The following is an 18,812-nucleotide window of genomic DNA, read 5'->3' as shown; positions in this document are numbered from 1 at the left end:
ATGTCTGACTTATTTCTTGAGGTTGAATCCATTGGGCTCTTGTGTGTGTTCAGTACCTGTTAAAGTGGTAGATGTCCCGGATGTTGCCGAACAGCGAACTTTTATCCTCCGAGCTCAGGGCCAGTCGAGACTGGTTACTGATGCACTCCAAGTAGTCCTGTAGAGACAAAGGCAGAGCAGTCAGGAGAGGGACTATAAACACTAACGTTCACATCTTGATTCACTTAAACTCCGCTGACTTTGTTTCATGTTTTCAGCCTTTCCCTTCCCCCTGATTTTCACTACATCAATCAAAGATTAAAGAATCACATAAAAAATATTTTAAAATCTAAAGTTCTCTTAAAAGTGTGAACTTTAGAACGTCATGGCTATATTAAAGTTAATAAGTCCCCAGTCTGGTGTGAATCTCTTCATTTTTCCACTCACTTTATTCATCTAAAAACACCCAACCATCTGAGATAGAGATTTGTCTATTCTCGTATTTAATTGTGCAGAAACACTTTAATCCAAAACAACCCTCAGAAAGCTTTCTGAATAGCGTTTTGGCTTCTTTTAAAGTTAAAAGCCTGCTCACTTTCCGTTTTCTGTAAACAGTTTGACGAATAGATGGTGCAGGCTATTATGTTAATACAAATTAGTTAAAGACAGGTTTAACAAGACTTCATTAAAAACAGGTACGCGTCAGCTTGGGAGGATTTCACTCGGCACATCTTATCACTGCCTCAATCGCATCCGTTACTGATGGGTGCTGATACGCGTGTGGATGGTGTTTAGACAAAAGCCTTCAGCTTCTCTCAGCCCTACAAACGGAAAGTGAGACGTGAAGAAACTAGGACGGGTGGAAAGGTTTCCATGCAAGTTGCATTTGGACTTTCTACAGGAGAAACTTGTTGCACAGCACTGACTGAATGTACATGTCATTTTGCATTAAGGTGGCAGTCAAAGAGAGATCACTAATGTAAAAACTTTGTGTAGTGATATCAGATAGGACAGATATATCCAGAGTAAACATCCATTATGAAGTGTCTGATATGTCGGTCTCAGTCGGAGCTCTGGTAGTATCTGTTCCTGCAGGTCCGAGTTCATTCCAAAACAACAAGCGTTGGCAACCACTCCCCACCAGTCAAAAACCTACGCACACTTTGGTAATACAAACGATGCGCTGGATGAACATGAGATACAAACTCAACACTATTTCTGTAACCAGACCCTGCAAAGATGTTACAACACTGAGAAAATAAGAAAAACAAGACTGTCCTGAACCTGCAGAAACACCCAGTAATCATTTCATCACATAAAGCTGCCTTTATAAGACACAAAGAAGAGGGAAGGTTTAGGGAGTTTCCCCATTCGTTTTCTTCAATTTGTTGACTGTTTTTTTTTATTATTTCTATTCTGATGGTTAACTCAAGTTCTTGTTGTTGTTTTGTTTGTACTTTAGTAATAAGAACAGCCGAACCCTGGACATCAGTCCTTTCATCTGCTTTTGTTGAGGTCAAAGGATGAAAAGCTACCTTGAATCAGTGTGTAGATCTTAAATGGGCTTCACAACTTTTTATTAGGTTGACGGTCTCCATTTTATTTTACATTGATGCACAGAAGATTTCATGCTTCACCACTGCAAACAAGGATTAATTAATTAAGTGTGACTTTGATTTGCCTTGGAAATCTGAGATGACTAGTTGTGTCTAGTTCCAACTTGGAATAGACAAATTAGCTTAACAACAACTATGTTTATTGTTTTTAGAGTGTCATTTAGATTATTAAATTATCAGATTGGCACAATGTGCTTTCGAGTGCTTCAGGAACCCAGGGTTACTCATGCAACTTCTTTGAAGAAATACTTCTTTAAAAATGTGGACACTGACATTAGCACTGGGGACGTTTGTGCTTGCTGCAACATGTTTTGCACCGAGATGTTATTTTAGATTTGAATAGATTCAGTGACAGGCTAACTCTTTTTTTGAACAACTTGCACACAACAATATTCTTTTCCAACATCCCATCAGATTGTTTTTTTGAAGCAAATCTTAACGCCCGGATGGGCGAAGTCGTCACTGATCCCCGTAGAAGTGTTTGCGTGTCAGATTTACGGGTGTATCAGAAACATACATACAGAAGATTCTGGTTTGAAACCTTTGTGAAAAAAAAAAAAAAAAGAAACGAGAAGCAATATATTGCATTAACAATTTTTAGCACATTACAATCTATGTAATTAACTAATCAAAAATAGTCTCAACCCTAATTCAAACATTAAAAAAAAATCATATAGATTGTGTCCATTATGGTTAATAACATACAAAATATGAAAAGTGCAAGACATTTTATTGCTGCAGCTCTGACTCCTTGTGGGAGCCATATTGGATATTGAGCTTAGGATGATTGGAGGGACATCCAATTTTCAGAGTTATATTACAACTTTGGCAGTCAATCTTTTATTTTATGACTTTTAATCTACAGGAGAAAAAAAAGTTGGCATACAAGTTGAACTAAAAGGCATAATAAGAAATCGCTGATCATGGCTTAAGACAGGAAAAAGTTTGGTGGGAAAGCACAATCAATAACCTCTAATATTAATTGATAGATCCAAACATTTGAACAACTTACTAGACTTCAACATACCATCTTAAAGGTTCCAGAGCATCACAAGTTAAAGTCAGCTTGATTAGTTCTGCATTAATTAGGAGAATCAATCAATAGTTGGATTGTGGGATGGAGATTCATCAAGTCTGTCCATCCTGACAAAATGGACACCGTCAGGATCAAAGGGTTTGAGGCATAGACTGGGATTTTGGAAATCCACTACGGACAGGCTGGTGGTTGTGCTGAGGGCTGTGTTAGCAGGTCATGTTTAGGATTTGTTGACTTTCAGCAGTAATATGTAAGGTGATGCTTTATTAGCCACAGGGTTAGGGATCTGACCCGGCGTGACCTGCTCATATCAACATGCTCCGCCTCAGTGAGCTCAACAAAGGTTAGCGTTCAGACCAACACATGCACACACCTGAAGGTTGACTCCCTCCTCTGAGCATCAGACATAAGTACAAACCTGATTCTTTCATGTGTTAACCATTAACCTCGAGCAAGTCTTTCCCCAAACATAACCCTAACACTGCGCCACAGTAGGAAGTGATTACTCCACACAATGCAGAGTGCAAACATCTCAATCTTCACGCTCGAGTATTTTCATAGGCCAGGAAATGTCTGCAGACTATTTCCAAAGTGATGGACAACTTTAAATGCCCCAGTTCAAGAGGGAGTTTGGAAAAGTAGGAAGGGGGAAAAAAAAGATCCAAACAATTTCTAAAACTTTAAACTTAGCCGACTGTTGATGTATTGGTCTGGTTGCACATAATAGTTGAGGGAAGAAATTACTGATCATGCAGAAGTGAAAAGACACCAAATACACAGCATAGTTGGTTAAACCCCTGCCACAACTTCACAAAAGATGAAAAAATGCACACACAGAAATATTTAAAATCATTAGACACATCACTAAGAAGAAAAAAACAACAAAAAAAATCCCCGGAAAAATGGGCAAGAATAACTCGCAACAGCAGTCCTGCTGACAGATGATACACAGGTGAACGCAGGGGAGCCTGGGTAAATATTTGTGCTGAGGCCGTCACACCCTCTTCCTTTGCAGGAAGCATTTTGGGCAGAGGGATTTACTGCAACACAGACTGCGGGACAACTCACACTGGGCAGTTTGCTGTGTGTGTGTTGTGTGTGTCTTTGTTTTTCTTTTTTTTGCTACAAGAAAGAAGAAACCTCAGGTGCAGAATTTGCTGCCATTGGTCTGTGAATTGAAAGCAAGTTATTTTGTCACAAGTCAGCACTTTGAAGGAAAATAAGTAGAAGGAAAATAATAGATGGTTTTAGAAAACTTAAAAACTCTAAAAAGTGTGGCGTGTATAGACTTCACCTCACACACCAAAGTAAGATCCAATAGAACCAGCTATCAAATTGGAAAGTCTGCCTGTGTGTAATTTAATCCAGTAAAAGACAGCTGTTTAGTGTTGGAGAACATTAATAACTTAATGTCATGTGCTTCACAAATCTGGACTTTATGGAAGAGGAGCAAGGAGAACACTGACAACAAAGCTATGAGAACAATTAAAGATTTTATCATTTTGGACCAATCAGTAGAAATAACCACACAATGCTTAAAGCAGAAAAGCAGAGCATGTGTTTGAAGTCCACAACAAAGAAACTGAATACAAGCACAAAATTCAGAAAGGAATGGGAGGTAATGGGAAAGAGTGCTAGCTTTGATGCAAGCCACTACACCCAGTCCTCAACAAAGCCAGTTGAGCTCAGTCTTCAGGCGATGTGTATTCTTGCAGTTCAAAGCCAACAACACTAAATGAGCCCATTTGCTTGAGTGTGTATGCATACAACCGATGTGTGCCAGCGAATGCAGGACAAAGGTACAGGGTGTCGTATGACTGGACCCATCCCCGCCCACACAGGTGACCTTACAGATTTCCTGCAGGCAACAAGCTGATGAGCTCAAGTGTGTGAAAAAACCCCCCATAAAATCGAAAGGATGGGTTAAACTTCAACACACTGCTCGACACACAAAAAAAATATTAAAAGTTTTTTCTTTTAAGCGAATTTATTCTTACTATTTAAAGGAAACCTACCATATTTGATCTTGTAAGCATTAAAAGTATAAAACGTGAATAAATAATCGTTGGCCTTCTCATTTAGTTTCAAAGTAGATCATCTTAAAAACACCATATCCCTTACAATGCTGATGACATACAACTTTAGAGTTCTATGGCAACTTGAGCTTTATCTACTAAAATTACTGAAACCTGGATCATATTTCATCAGGCCACAAATCCCTCCCCTGGCTCCCTGTTTGTAAAAGGACAGATTCAAGGTCTTGTTGATGGTCTACAGCTCTGAATTGTGTTGGGTCTCAGTACGAAGTCAGAATTTCTAGCCATGTATGTACCATGTAGGCTCCTCAGGTCATCAGAGAGGCATCATCTTTTTCTATGCTGGTCGGGTCTGGTACCAGCTTCCTCAAATGCTTAAGAGTCCAGAAACGTTCAGTTTCATTAAATCAAAACTAAAAATGTGATATTTACTGTAATTTTTTTGGATAGATCAAAGATAACTTCATCATTTCCATCAAGTCTTTAACTTGCATTTTAGGGTTTGTCTTTATGTGATGTCTATTTGTTTTTCCCTTGTTCTTCTGATGCATTTCATACTCTGAATGTGTCATATCTCTGTCCTTTTGTTTTTTCCATAAAGAACTTAGAATTAATTTGTGTACGATGTTACAAATAAACACTAGTTTACCTCTACGATGCTGCGCAGGTCCTGAACATAGGTTCTCTCTGTGTCCAGAATCTCCTGCACCACCCGGTCCACATACGTCCTGGGTCCCTGCACCTGGCTCATCTTCTCTTGTACTTCTGGACTCAACTTGGGCTGTAAATGTTCTGTAGCAGTCTGTCTGCTGCCGTTTCCATTGTTTCCCTCGTACTCCTCTTCGCATCCCAGCTGCCTGGCCGGGACCAGTTCCAATCGAATCGCCCCGGAGTCCTGGTCAGGGGTAACGGGGTTACATTGAGGGGCCGCGACAAGGGTCGAACGGCTGCCCAAAGAGCAGTGACTGTCCCTGGAGGAGGCGGAGGAGGACGTGGAGCTGTAGCTGATGGGTCGTTCGGCGCTGTCAGGAGAGGAGTCCATGCTGATGGCAGAGCAATAACGCGAGGAGGCGTGGCGGAAGGCCGGGTTGCGGAGGCAGCGTGCTGGGATGTCAACGGAGCTCAGGTCTGAGCCAGAGTCCGGGACTTCGGGAAGAGGAGGCAGCACATCAGGCAGGTAGCTATAATCGTCTAAAGAGAAAAAACAGAGAGAAAAAAAACAACATTATTAGATTTAAGTCCAAAGGCCAAGTATTTTTCACATTTATCCAGTTGCAGGCTTTGGTGAAACCTTTGTGGACTGTGCAGACTGAAAAATGGCAACTGTGCGACATCACAGATCAATGTTGCTGTTCATATTATATGGATTAGGATAAATCTGGGAATTATCACAAAAGCAGCAGTTATATTCCCATCACTGTTTTGAAGTTTAAGCCAGCTTAACAACCAAGAGGATGTGATGCCACACAACCATGTCATATAGGACCAAAGGTCTAGTTGAGGTTTTACAGAAAGAAACCAGTGTAAGTTGCATTGTTTAACTTTTTAGTTTTGAGGTTAGAATTTTGGTTTCATACATTTGCCCTCTAAACAGTAAAGGGCAAATGGTAGGTTTTAGTTGTCAAGGACAACTAAAAACCCCTATTTTTTTTTTCTTAATTCTAGGAATAGAACACCAGGATTAGAAACAAATATATAAAACTATTGTTTTGATACAGAGGGTAGTGATCAGATTATTCTTTATGAACATTTAGTCAACTCATTGTAAATTTACCAGTGGGGAGGCTCTATAAATACATTGGTTACAACATCAGAGCTCCTTCATGAGGAGGGTATTATTGCATGTTATGAGTCTAAAATTTTATTGGACAAAAACCTCTAAAGAAAAATCTAAAAAAAACAAATATTTAGGCCCAACAAACACATTTAATATTCAAATTAAACAAAAACCAGTACCAGTGCTAATATGAATCCCTCTCTGTAATTGCAAGTGCTACTTAAACATCATTACAGGGCCTCCGTTTAGTAGCATCCTCATTCCTGACCACAGTTAACAGACGTTTACACTGACCACCCACCATATGTGGGCCACTTGGAGATCTACCATAAATCTCTCCAAAAGTGTTTTTCTTTTACAAAAAAAAAAAAGCCTAACAGTCATCACACCACCTAGAAAATAAACATGAAGGGGACCAAACATTTCTGAATTCTAATTTGTTTGACCAAATAAGTGTATGGGTGATGATTTGCTTGAACACTGCACACTAAGAGCAACCCATGTTATGAATGAAAGCTCTATTTCAAAGTTATGTGCAGCTACAGTTCTCTCTCTGGCATCTAGCCTGTGTCAAACTGGTTCACAACAGAGTCCGTTTGCAGAAATTCGTTAAAATACTGTTTTACCAACCTCCAATGGCCATTACAGTCAGTCTAACTGAAGTAAACTTTAACATTCAATGTTTCAAAGCAGAAATCACTTCTCAAAAAGGATGTTACTGGTGTACCAGCAGCTGCTGTGTTGTGCCAACAGCGACATCCAGGAAGACCATCAATGCCAGCAGCAACAGCTCAACCTTTCTCGCTTCAAAGCATTTGAGATCACAGGTTCAGGTTCAAAACATGAAACTGAGGACAAGCTCAAAGAATCCAGCTCCATATCCACGCTCTCCCTTTTCAAAACGGCCCGTCATTTTGCCACAGCAATGCCTGTTTTCTACTTGGGCTGGTCTCTGATAAGCAGATCACGGACTGGACTCAACACGATTATTAAGAAGCTGAACCCAAATCCATTATGACGCTATGAGAGACTGTCTAGTAAAAACCTGAACTATTTTACAGATAATGATTCAGGCTGCGACAGACTGGCGACCTGTCCAGGGTGTACCCTGCTTCTCGACCGAAACGTTTGCTGGCGATGGGCACCAGCACCTCTCCCAAACCCACTAAGGGACAAGGGTGTACAGAAAATGGATGGATGGATAATGATTCAGGATTCTTTATAGTTCTATTCCCCTGCCAAGAAAAGCAGGAAGGAACTCCAGTGTCTCAAGACTTAAGTGGGATGAAGTGTTAGTTTCCCTCTGACAAGTTTGGAAAGGATTTACTGCTTGTTTTTGTGTCCTCCAAATGTTTAAACCCCAGCCCTGACCCACTTTCTAACAATTAAAGATCAGAAAGAACAACAAATCTATGGAGTGAATCAACAACGCACATAAACACAAACAGACGCGGCTTTTCAGTAAGCCACACTCTGCTTTCATGCACACAATGCACAAAGAGACAGATTAAATTGCACTCTGTGACTTTAATGGGCAAATACCCATTTCCTTTGTCGTTTGATAAATCTTTCAGTGCACGTTTCACAAGAAATTATTTACTCCACAATCCATACCAAAGCTGATTATTTGATGGTTCTATCACCAATGGTTCTACCTAGTTGTACGTTCAACTAGGTAGAGCGTACAAATCTGTGAATCCTGCACATGCAAACTGAAGTGTGAGCACACAAAAAACCCAAACACCACAGAGATGTTGCCCCATCTTATGTTTGCCCTGCTCCTCATTCCCACCCTTCAGCTTCATGTTTGGGGCACACCCTGTCCGTTTCCTGGGTGAACAGGCTATTTTCCCCTCTCACACATCAACCAGTCTGACCTCAATGCACACATACACAAGCACAGAATAAAGATGACCAGGATTTAGTTACCCGCTATCCAGATTATTTTCAACTTGATCCATGTAAATTATCTCTAATTATGGTCCTAAGTATGCAGGCTGGGACTGTTTCTGCTCTGTGCGTATGTGTGTGTGCGCGCGTCGTTTGTCTCTGAATGTGCACGTGAGGATTAAAGATTGTGTGCGAGGTCGGCGTTTCCTGCCAAAGGAGGGAGAGAGTGAATACAGCGAGTGTCTGAGCAACCTGGCATCAATCTCTGGCTTTCATTGAACTCAAACAAAGAGTGAGGATTTCATATGTTCGACATTAGGCCCAGCTGAAAGGCAAACACCGACAGCCAGAAGGAAACAGACGGAAGACTGGCAAACGGTAAACACAGAGTACAAAAGGCTGAAGCATTTATTTTGATTATTATCATGTGTACAAATGGATTAAGAGAAATGTTTTATGAGAAGCCACGAGGAAATTATGTTGGTCAAGTATGTGGACTTTTCTCTAGAGTTTATTTAACTTAAATATAGTAAGTGACAGTGACAGAAGTAAATAATCTTTCCACTCCATATACTTAAAAAGGTTACTGAATTAAACAAACTGATTTAGAAGAAAGTTTGTGCATGAGAAGATGGAAGCCATATTTAGTATGAAAAAATATCAAATTTAGAAATGGCTTGTATAAGATGACGTCTAAACTATTTCTGTATTTTTAGTCAATCCATTTAACATTTTAACACAATGCTGACATTACAGGTTTTGCCGTTATTTTTAGAATGTTAATCAAATATAAAAAATAATACAAACATCAGAAAACTGAAGGTCAGGGGTTGCTAAAAATAAGAAGTCTAACTCTCGTTGACAACTTTTAAATCCAATATTTTTTTGCAAGACTGTGATTAATTTCTGGCATCATATTTAAACTGCATTTAACATTTCTTTGTTTTTTATGGTGTAGTGAGTCTGAGAAGCATACTGTAGTTTGTAGAGGACTATATTTATCCTGTTGGCAACCACCCAGCCATCCAACTTGGGGGAGAGACGATGTTACCAACACAACACAGCATGAGGAGGGATGTGGCCAGACTTGTTAAGCAGGGCTTGCACCCCTTTTTTTTTTTTAACTGCTTGCAATTCTAGTTTGTTTTTGTTATGCAAATAATTCAGTGTGACATTACTAAAAAACAAAACTATTACTTCTTCAATAGACATTAAGAGGGGCATGTAGAAACTGATTTTGATTATATCGCATTAAGGAGCTCTGCTGAAAACAATTACATGCGTGACTGCAGCGATGCTGAACGATGAAACAGTTTTACACAAAACAGTCTCAGTTTCTTGCCGTCAATATCTGATGATCACGAGAAAACATGGTTTTCTCTGTATAAAAAGGCTGTTGCTTTGACTAAACATGAGACTGATGTCTCCAGATAAAGGGATAAACATCTTGGTTGTCGTTATATAACAGCAGGGTTAACTCTTGACCTTAAGGGAAACATCAGAGTTCACACCTGCAAGCGCCGTTACTGTTGACGTGTGCAAGTTCGCCCTGTTAAGCTGCAGTCATGGATTTTTAAAGTGTGCACCTAATTAAAGTTCAAAGCTCCCAAACAGTCAGTCTATTGACATTTCTATGATATAAAGAGAAAATCGTCTTGCTTATAAAAGTCACTTTGTCATTTTCATTATCATTGTTAGCAATTCTCATCAAGACTGGTCAACGTATATACAACAAAAACACACAGACTCGCAAAACTAATCAGTTGTAGATCTGTGAACAGAGGCGCAGTGATTTCCCTTCCACTGGTGCAAGTCAGCCGGACAAGCCTCCATACCAGTCCAGCTAAGTTTAATGACTCATGCTAAATTTAACTGGTTCGCTTCAGTCATACTCTTTACAGCCACCTGAAGTGCTCTTTGTTGTGAAGTGGTAAGCAAACAGCTGAGAGCACTGCTCTCTGTTTACGGCCCCAGGGGCCTCACAAGTAGCTCAGAAAAGCTCTAAGAGTGCTTTGTAATACCCATCTCATGCAGTCTTTTAAACTGCGAAGCTGTTCCGTAAAAAACATTACTTTATGCACAAAATGTCACTGAGCAAAAACTGTTCCCAGTGTTTATTTGAAGTCAAGTGGCTTCCTTAATCACCGGGTTCCAGCAGGAAAAACACACTGACAATGTGTAGCATGGTGGCTCTAGCAACAAATCCAACACGTGATTCCCAGGGAGGATCCCTTGGCAAGAAAACACAGTCCATAGAATATCAAAGAAGGGAACTTCATCCTGTAAGGGTTGCCACTTGAGAAGATACCCACTTGGTTTGGCTACATCAGGAGACTCAAATGAAAGAGCAAGAGAGGAAACATTTTAGAGGCAGACAAATGCATCACAGAGACAGATGTGGAGCAAATGAAGTAACATGTCCTGAACTTGTATGGACAAAGGTCTGTGCTGAATTTGCATTGTAAATGCCCAAAGAACCATTGGGTTAGAAATATATGGAAATGATCCACAGGAGACATTTAGGCACAAGATGAAACTGTGAGGAGCTTTATGATAACCTGCTTGTGCATTGTGAAGCTGAGAGCTCTCATCACTACTTTGGTCTGCAATTTAGGATTAAAATTACTATTGCACAAATCAGTGGCTAAGTGCTAGACGTATTAAAACAATGAATTCTCCTAATTTGTCAGAATAGAGAAAATGAATGCACCAGACCCTTGTTTTAAAGATAATCTGAAGTACTACTAAATCGTTCAAAGATCAGCCATCTTTACTACATTTTATGTATCCACAGCCTGCATTAAAAATAAAACTAGTGGGTGCTTTTTAAACGCAGACTTTTTCCAATTCAAGTTTCAACTTCAGTACACATCCTCAAAGCACCGTAACTGTTATAAAAACAGAGAAATTTACAGAAATTATTTTGTGTCAAAGTCAAAAAATGACTAAAGATATAAGCTTTTAATATAATTTAAGCTAAAAATGTCCATTCCACACACAACAGCATTTGGCACCTTTATGAGAACTAAATGCAGTAATTAGATCCCCATTTCTCTCTGGCTACACTGCAAGAAAACTAAGAGTGAAACTGATTTTCTATAAACAAAGGATAACGATATGGAAGAAAAACATTTCAGATGCAACAACCCTGATCTTCTCATGAACCTTCAAGCTGCTCACAATTTTCTTGCCATTTCAGGAAGCAAAACGCTAGAAGACACTCAATTCCTGATTTGAAATGCTGGGACTTTACCATTGTACAAGCGTTTTGATCTAGATTTTATTGCGAGAACATTCTAAATTATTTGGATTCTGATTTGAGCTTCTATGACAGTCATGGAAAAGATCAAAAGCTTTATAGTGAAATTCTTGTAGCTGTTTTCAGATGTTGCAGCGACTTCAAACAACAATCACTTAAATGAAATTCTTCAAAGAAACAGGCGGTTTCCAAAAACCTTTCAGCCTGCAGGAAAATCCCAGTCACTACTTATAGATGGTGGTTTTCCTGAATGACTGAAAAATGTTCCTCTTTGCTGTAGTTGCATTCACAAAACAGAATAGAAACATATGACAAAACCTCTATTAGTCTAATTAAACATCTGACTTTACCAGTCAAAGCTAGCCAAACACTGAAGTAATCTAACAGCTTTTTATGAAGATTAATTTACACATGCAACTGAGTGCAACGCATCAGAGAAAACAAGACCATAGTTCTGAGCTGCATCTTAGTAGAGAGAGGCCAAGACATTAACCACACCAACAAGCTAAATGACTTTCCCCTCACAGTTATTTCCATAAATTATCCCGTTTTGCTCACTCACACCTTTATAATGCGCTCACATACCACTCATAAACTGACTTCCGATCCTTTTCTTCCTCCCTTCCTGTCATTCTTTTTCTCCATCAACATATTTTGTTATGAAACTTAAAACACATCTGGCATTTCTCGACAGGAACCTTGCCAACTTCACAATTCAGCTTCCACCAGACATTCCTTTCAGTCAGACCATGCCTGTTCTTTTCTATTTAGGAAAATAACCATAGGCCAACCTGTACATAATGTGGGTACTGACCACCATGGCCCATGTTCACATTTAGGTGCAGTCATTTTTTTTTTCTCTTTTTTTTTCTCTCCTCGGGCTCTTTTTGCTTTAGGGATAGGGTTAGGTTATTCGGTAAATAATGACACTTTTAATGCAAAGTTGCTCTAAAAGTTGCATTGAAAGTTCATTAAAAGTAACAACTTTGCATTAAATTATCATAATTTACAAAATCATGCAAAGTTGGCACTTTAAATGGATTTTTAATGCAACTTTTAGAGCGACTTTGCCAAATGACACTTCATGACAACCGTCATAAACATTCATAAAGACTTCTTTATGTTCATGACAGGTGTGTCATGTCAGTCTTATGCACACCCCTTCAAATAAAGTGTTACCAAAGGTGGTCAAACAATAAGATTTCCATTTTTATTTCTTCCAGTGATGGTTGCGACTTGGTTGCTTTTGCAAGAGATATGCATATTTGAACACTGTGATTGGCCGAGCTTCCCATTATATGAGCAGTTCCCGACAGCAACTTTCTGACAGCTGCTTAAACACCAAATGGATTTACTGTTAAGTACAGGAACATCCTTAAATTTCCAACCAGCCTTTGCAAGAAATGGAGGGATCCCAACAAAAAACAAAAAGTGTGAGCACGAGACAGGATTTTACTGCACATTACTCAAAGTTGCTTGCAAGATTTTGTTTATTATACGGTATGCCTTCCAGATGGCAACTCAATCTTTGACAGTCCTGTGTACTTCTTGCTAGAAACTCAAGAACTCTGAACGGATAACCGAAACCAGTTGCAATGCCGTCGCCTTTGTGTTCACTTTGGCAGCGTCTTTAACCCCGGGGACATGAGTAACTGCGAGTAAGAGAGGAATGAGGGGTAGATGTCCCATAGGAATGAAAGTAGGAAGAAAAGATGAGAAAGAAGGCCGAAGGTCAAACACCACCCACTCCCATATTTTTTCCCTTTCCTCCATTTCCCACTCAACATTTTTTTTTTCTGAATTCTGCCTTTTGCTTCAGCCCAACCAATCTACCCAGTGAAGCACTAACTTTATAACAGTACATCCTAAAAATTTTACTTAATAGCACAACAATTTTACGCTTTGAAACCTTGTCAATCTTCAACTTCCCATTTTCCTCATATTCCACTTCAGATCTGTCCCCATTTCTAATAGAGACATAGCCTTGATCGCAACTGACGCTAAAGACCTTAAAGTGTCGCTCTGGATTTCACACTGCAGCCCAATTAATGCAGCGAGAAGAGGCAGACGAACGCAGGGCCCAGAGGTTAGACACATACAGACAGAGGGGGAAACACAGGAGGCGGGGTTTCCACTGAACTTACTGCTAGACCAACAAAGAAATGCGCAGGTTTGGGGAATATACTCAAATGCGAATGTTGCATGAATTGCTGGAGCAAAGCAAGAGGAGATAGAAGAGAAAACATGCTTAAAAAGGCTCTAATATAAACCAAAGTAAACACAGTGGACACCTGGTGCACCAATTAACAACTGCATTTGTCTCCTGAAGTATAAACACTCATCATAACCACAAGATGTTTACAGTAAATATGCGCACGGGTTAAACGGATCACTTGGGATGTTTAAAGCTAGTTTCTATTTATAAACAGTTTAATTATCTGCAATATATTGCTCTCCTTGCATTTTGATTTATTATAAATCCAGATTAACTGCAGCTAAGGGCTAGTCCAAGAGGGGCCAAGACCAACTCAGACGCCTAATGTCTTAACTCCAATTTCAAAACATTGCCTTGTGACCTTTTAAATCTTTATTTACACAGAAGTTGGTGATTATTTACAGTGAGGTTGGAGGCGGTGTGCCACCAATGAGCGTCCTGCGTGAAACCTATTGAGATTGGAACATGTAAAGTATCACAGAAAATGTCCGATGTAAAAGGAAAAATTAAAATAAACAATGCTCAATCATATTTTTTTATTTTTACACTTTACTATTTATGTCAAACTTGACACGTTATAGGCATCATTCTCAGAACATGTTTTACACAGGAAGATTATTGGTGGCGTACCGCATCCCAGCCATTTCCTGTGTAAATATTAGCTTGTTTTTAACTCGCCCTCCATTGCAAATCAAAGGTTTAATGGTTCATAGTGTCAGCATAAAATAATTGGATGTTTCTGAAATTTGGGGTTCTTTAAAATAATAGAAGTCCCCTTGGTCTTTGCAACTGAGACTACTTGTCAATTTCAGCTTTCTGATCCAAAGAATATGAATTTACATTAAACAAAGTCATTATGAGAGTTATCCACTGTAGGTAAGATACTAACTGATTGTTACAGTTTAACACAACTCCATCTCACTGCGCTATCCTTTTAACATAAATCTGGGCTTTCATTGCCTCATAAAACCTAAGCAAACACATGCTTGCAGCTAGTGGACTAATTAACAACAACATTTTCACATAATAAAGAGAGCACACTCAACAAAGCTGCAGCACATTTCAAATATAAACCCCCCCTATGAAAAATAAAGCGTCCAAAGATTTCTTTGTGTTTTTGACACCACAGAGACAACACTCAGGAATGTGCAGTGTAGTTATAGTCGAGTAGCTATGGGAGAAGAATCCTCCCGCATGCTGTCCCTATTTTCAGACACCCACAGTCCTGTACTCGCCCACGAGACACCCATGTTCACACCCTTCAGTCTTGCTTGAGACTGTGGCATGCTAGCCTAAATTTCTGAATGGAAAAAAACAACAAAAAAGTCTTATACAGCTTGAGCTGCAGGGTGTCATCCGTGGCCCCTCAGGTGAGAGACTCTAAAAGTAGGAACTTTTAAGGGATCTCATCACCACCCGCCTCCCCCCCCTCCCCCTGAGCCATGTGCACTTATGTGTTTTGGATGGGCACCCTTCCCTCCCCGCGGACATGCAGAGTGGGAGGAGAAATACGGAGAACTCCATTGTCTCCAGCACCTTGAAACCAAAGACTTTGCGCTAAAAAGTAATTATTCCCCCTCCTCTTCTTTTCTGCTTCATACCCATTTGCAGCCTGCTGCCAGCTGCTGCCCTTTGAGGCTCTAAATTAGGTCACAGGCTGCCGAATGGCATCTCAACATGCAGCAAGAGGGAAGCAACATGTTTAAGATTTGTTAAAAAAAATAAACCAAGTAGTTCACAGAAATTATGCACTTAAGGGGATTTTGTGATAGCAAAATTTAATATAGTGTAGAAATTTACAACTAGTGTATAACGTTAAAGCAAACCGTCAGGCATAGAAATCAAGTCACATCACAACAGAAACATGTTGATACCCATTTAAGAAAATAAATCTATATTTTATAGCTGGGCATTTCCGTTCTTACCAGTAGGCATTGTGGCTTGGCCCTTCTTCAGATGAGATGACGACAAAATGTTTCTCAAAAGTGATGGCGAGAAAGTTCAGAAGGAAACAGGATTTCCACAGAATGTCACATATCCAGACTTTTACAAAAAAAGTATTCCTAGCAGTTCCAGGGGGGAAAAAAATCCTCAGATTTTCTTAACTCTCCAAAGCATTGTGATTTTCTTTAATTTTGTTTTCTAGAAATTAGAGTGCGGTCTGGTCCTAAATAGAAAAGTTTTCTTCTGAACTGACTCCTCCAGGTCTTTCCTTTCGCTCTCTTTAGCTTGCCAAGGATCTCCTCTGCCTGCTTCCGTCTCTAAAAGCTTCCCTCCCTCCCTCTCTCTCTCCTGCATCCACAGCGTGCATGTGTGTGTCTCGAAGTGTTCATGTGTTTGCATTGGAGTGCGTGCATGTGTGTGTCAGTGAATGGCCTCTGCTCTCTCATGCTCCCCTCCCTGCTGTGTATTCCCCTCCCCCTTGCTCCTCCCCTCGCTCTCCAGCAGCAAATTACAAGAAGACGGGAGTCCCACAATTTGTCCGTTCTTCACTCCTTATTTGAGTTCATTTGTCTTTTTGAGATTTTGCCGTTTCATTTGAAGTCAGATCAGGCTTAAGCTGAACTTAGATTTCTGCCTAAAAGTTTGTGCAGCAAGAAAAAGTTTTTAGGTGCATTTGTTGCACATTCGGAGAGCAGCTGAACCCTTGCTGCTGCTGCACAACTGCATGGGCTGCACACTGATCCACACTTCACAAGAAGGAGAGGGGGTTATGAGTGATCAATAGGCTGTGAGTCGGCTTGGACAAAAGCTCCTCATCCACTGAGAGAAACCGGACTGCTTTTTGTGTTGCAGATTAGAGAAACACCAGCACAGAATGATCACAAAACATTCCCAAAAAGAAGAAGGTCAAAGAAAGAAAGTTACTTTTTTTTAAATGATTAAACTTAATAAAGCTGTAGCTCAAAAACCTTGTAGGATTTAAAGATGAGCTAATGTCGATATATTACTCAAAATGATGTTAATAAAGCATTAGCTGCTTTGATGAGAATGTCCTTTATGCGTTTCTTTAGCGTTGAGCCTTGCTTCAATTTTAGTCCAACTTACAAAACAACCAAAAGGTTACAAAAAGCAAAATGGAATTGCACTTGCATTGCAAGAATTCAGAAAAGGTAAAAGTTTACCGTTTGGAGAAATCGGGGTTTCCTCCAGTGTTTTATAAGCCTGGCGGGCCACCAGGCTCTACTTGTGCCCCCACCAGGAAAATCATTATTCAAGTCTTTTTAAAATGTTTGCATTTTTTAAGACTTTATAGCTGGTGTTCAGGTATTAATCATCCAATCTTTCAATAGTATATGATTATCAAGTGACATTTTAAAATTTCCTGTCAACTTTAAACATTTAACTCAAAAGCACAACGGGCTTGACTGACTGCCCTAGCCGCCCAACCACCGGGCTTAGCAAGTTTTCTAGGAGAAACCTTGGAAATAATAAAAAGGAATAACAGAAAACAGAATTATTCTTTGACATCATTCTAACACAGAAAAAAAGGAGTTAATATAAAAGAATATTTGCTGTGAAAAATAGTCTATTTGTTTTATCTACATTCGCCAATTTGATTTGTGCTGATGACTGATCCATCCTCTTAAATAGTCACATAGTTAACAGGAAAAGGCTACAATAAATCAGGACAGAGAGTGTCATCAAAATGACACATGCAAGACACCCAATCCTCAGTCTCGTACACCAAAGCAAATGTGTTGACTATTTGTTTTTCCCCCCATAAAGACGAGGACTGGTCACAGCAGGAAGGGGTCCTGACAGTCTTCTTTTTTTCCCTAACCAGTGTCATTACATAGATTCCCCCTGGACGGCCATCACAGACAGAACAGAGCCTAAGAATCACGACCTCCCTCTCAAATGGTCAGAAGATCCACTGACCCACGAAGGACCTCAGTCTGAATCCAAACGGTTCACCTGCAACCCCCTCTCTTCTGAAATACACACACACACGTACGCAGGCCTTCTATAATGAGCACCACAAGCTTAGCAAACACACACACGGATCTTCAAAACTCCTCAGCTCGCCCAAGCGTGAACTGTTGAGGACATAAGGCTACAGCAGAAACCCCTTATCTGATGACCTGTGGCTGCTCCCAAAGCCTCAACTCCTTGATGATTGAAATGATACTAAACTCATTTCATAGGAAGAAACTAAGAGCTTTGATGCATTTTCTGGTGTGAAAAGGGAATTAATTCAGAGTGATAAATAAAAAAAAAGGTGAAAAAAATGTAGAATTTGATAAATGTTTTCTTTATGTATAGCAAGGGTTGGGCATTTATTGTATCGTTTATCATGATATATTTCTTGAATTGTCATGATAAATTCCAATTAATGACGTTTAACCTCCACATAACTGTATTGTTATGTACAATACAGGGACTGTTAATTTTACTATTTTCACCACTGTTTGTTCAATGAGAGCATCAGTAAATATCAATAAGTTTGAACATATGATTAAATAGGAATAAGAATTACAAATAGGAATATTTTTCAAGAGCAGTCTTTGTGTTTGTAGGACTATGAAAGTCACAGTTTCTTCAAAAAAGTACAAAAAAAGTTTGTATTATAATTGTTCTTATCTCAACATACCACAAAATACCGTGATAAAACCATATTAAGCCCATAGGTTGACACCAAATTATTTCTACCTCTGGTACCTTACTTATTTCCCTAAACAGTACTAACATTGCACCATTTTCTACAGCTCAACACCAGAGTCACGTTCCTTCAGCTTCTCATCCTTCACCACTCGGTAATTTCCTCAACAGGATCTCAAACACTGACAACAAGCTAAAACAAGGCAGTTGGATCGTTTGAAGGAGGCAAACATCCTTAAACTGGGTTTCCTCATCCAGAGGAAGAGCTGAGGTTTTTACAGTGTATAGAAATTGTAACTGCATGTTGTCAGATTGTCATGATTATAAAACAAAGACATTCACTTCCCCACTCACAAAATTTGTTTTTCCAAAAGTATTTCAGCCCCTTGTATGGTCAAAACC

At 39.6% G+C, this 18,812-nt stretch overlaps 1 protein-coding gene across 3 annotated transcripts in view; it reads right to left on the bottom strand.

Moving 5' to 3' along the window:
* Window positions 1–20: 20 nt before the first annotated feature.
* LOC106960044 (pleckstrin homology domain-containing family G member 1-like) overlaps window positions 21–18,812 on the bottom strand; it is a 45,069-nt gene continuing 26,277 nt past the window's right edge. The window contains exons 1-3 of one of the 3 annotated variants that reach the window (XM_015052962.1): window positions 15,734–16,137; window positions 5,317–5,858; window positions 23–157 (exon numbers count right to left, since the gene is read on the bottom strand). In XM_015052962.1, the coding sequence (XP_014908448.1) occupies window positions 50–157; window positions 5,317–5,858; window positions 15,734–15,743 (660 nt within the window). In that variant the 5' untranslated portion in view covers window positions 15,744–16,137 and the 3' untranslated portion in view covers window positions 23–49. Of the gene's footprint in view, window positions 158–5,316; window positions 5,859–15,733; window positions 16,138–18,812 lie in introns of those variants that run through there. The other 2 variants (XM_015052960.1, XM_015052961.1) reach the window with 2 other exon arrangements.

This window comes from Poecilia latipinna, unplaced genomic scaffold (assembly GCF_001443285.1).
Source record: "Poecilia latipinna isolate Pla-1442-1.1 unplaced genomic scaffold, P_latipinna-1.0 Scaffold1149, whole genome shotgun sequence".
In the NCBI taxonomy this organism is placed as follows: Eukaryota; Metazoa; Chordata; class Actinopteri; order Cyprinodontiformes; family Poeciliidae; genus Poecilia; species Poecilia latipinna.
Note: the sequence above shows the minus strand (reverse complement) of the source record. Positions and strands in the feature narration are given on the sequence as shown.